Source organism: Alexandromys fortis, unplaced genomic scaffold, assembly GCF_014885135.2.
Source record: "Alexandromys fortis isolate MF-2015 unplaced genomic scaffold, M_Fortis_MF-2015_v1.1 scaffold_0, whole genome shotgun sequence".
Classification (NCBI taxonomy): Eukaryota; Metazoa; Chordata; class Mammalia; order Rodentia; family Cricetidae; genus Alexandromys; species Alexandromys fortis.
In genome coordinates this window covers 23,610,125-23,612,084 of record NW_026067949.1, presented here as the reverse complement: position 1 = coordinate 23,612,084, position 1,960 = coordinate 23,610,125, and the positions used below count along the sequence as shown (strand labels likewise).

Here is a 1,960-nt window from a genome sequence, read left to right as displayed (position 1 = left end):
TAAGACCCTGTCTCAAGAAACCAAAACCAAAACCCCAAATAAAATCAAACTGTCCTTGGATTAAGAATGTACTTGAGGGGCTGGAGAGATGGCTCAGTGGTTAAGAGCATTGCCTGCTCTTCCAAAGGTCCTGAGTTCAATTCCCGGCAACCACATGGTGGCTCACAACCATCTGTAATGAGGTCTGGTGCCCTCTTCTGGTTTGCAGACATACACACAGACAGAATATTGTATACAGAGGGAGGCTGCAGTGGTCGTCGCCACTCTCCGAACTTCATCATGCCGCCCAAGGATGACAAGAAGAAGAAAGATGCCGGAAAGTCGGCCAAAAAAGACAAAGACCCAGTAAATAAGTCCAGTGGCAAGGCCAAAAAGAAGATGTGGTCCAAAGGCAAAGTTCGGGACAAGCTCAACAATCTAGTCCTGTTTGACAAGGCTACATACGACAAACTCTGTAAGGAAGTGCCCAACTATAAACTTATTACTCCAGCCGTGGTCTCTGAGAGACTGAAGATTCATGGTTCCTTGGCCAGGGCAGCTCTTCAGGAGCTCCTTAGTAAAGGGCTTATCAAGCTGGTTTCAAAGCACAGAGCCCAAGTAATTTACACCAGAAACACAAAGGGTGGAGATGCCCCAGCTGCTGGTGAAGATGCTTGAACAGGTTCAATCAGCTGTACATTTGGAAAAATAAAACTTTATTAAATCAAAAAAAGAATATTGTATGCATAATAAATAAGTAAGTATTAAAAAAATGTACTTGACATAGTTTTAATGGAACTTAATGTTTTTTTTTTCTCTCGCTAATGGCTTTCTAGAGAGCAATGTGAACCTAGAACCAAAGGGTGGTAACTGCTAGAATAGGAAATGCTCTGCTCCTCTCATTCATTGTGTGTGAGCTTTATTCTCTGACGGTTCCTAGCACACGGGGAGGACACTGGGTTGTGATTGATCACGTTTGCTGGTGCTCTAACTGGGACTGGAAATCTTATAGTCTAAATAAGAGTTAGAAGTATGTCTTGCAGAGTCATTGGCTTGGAAACAATTTTCATGAGAAATCATATCTCATTTGATTAAAATAAAGACAGAAAATTCCACTTCGAGGAAAACTCATTTGTCTTCTAAGAATAGCGTTTCTGAGAGTCTAAGAAATTAGGGGAGGAAAAATCAATTCAAGCTAATCTACCAGCTTGTCAGAAAGGGCCGCTCTCCGCAAAATATATTCTAGTTCTTCGTCTAGGTTAATTTTGAATGTCTCAAGGGGATGGAGCACTTCTTACAACTCTTTGAAGTCTATTTTTAAAAATCTTATTGCACCTACTAAGAATGTTTTCTAATATGAAGCCTTCATGTTAAATAGTATTATTATACACTATTGCTTTTATCACACTTTGTTTTCCTATACAAATGCCATTTTCTCCCCAGATTCAGTTTCTGCACTCTTAGCTATTTCTGACAAAACTGATACCCTCTCTCTGTCTCTCTGTCTCTCTCTCATACAGCCCACACCCGCCTCAAACCCACTATGTAGGTAAGGATATGCTTGTGATTGTTTCTGCCTCCATCTCCTGAGTGTTAGGGTTACAGATGCGAGCTAACACTTCCAGTTTATGGGGTGGCACTGAACTCAGGACCTCATGCGTGCTGGGTACTCACTCTATTATGAGCTAAGTCCCTGTCTTCAGAAGCTAGCCTCCCCTTAACCCGGAAGTAGATGTTGACTATTAATGATTTCACTGTCTCTCTGTCTCACAAATCACACACACACACACACACACACACACACACACACACACACACACACAGACAGAGACAGAGAAGAGAAAGAGAGAGATCAGAGATTTCCCAAGTAGGTATGGGTAGAGGCCAGAGATTGATATTGGGGCTCTTTCCTCAATTGTTTCTTTACCTATAACCTTTCTCTATCCCTCTTTTAAAAATATTTATTTATATTTTTATTTAT

The 1,960-nt window shown here is 41.1% G+C and overlaps 1 protein-coding gene across 1 annotated transcript; it reads left to right on the top strand.

The window, feature by feature from the left end:
* Positions 1-243: 243 nt before the first annotated feature.
* Positions 244-706, top strand: LOC126506462 (40S ribosomal protein S25-like). Its single transcript, XM_050150074.1, has one exon. It carries the CDS (start codon positions 280-282, stop codon positions 655-657), a length of 378 nt encoding a protein of 125 aa, XP_050006031.1. The 5' UTR covers positions 244-279; the 3' UTR covers positions 658-706.
* The last annotated feature ends 1,254 nt before the right edge of the window (positions 707-1,960 follow it).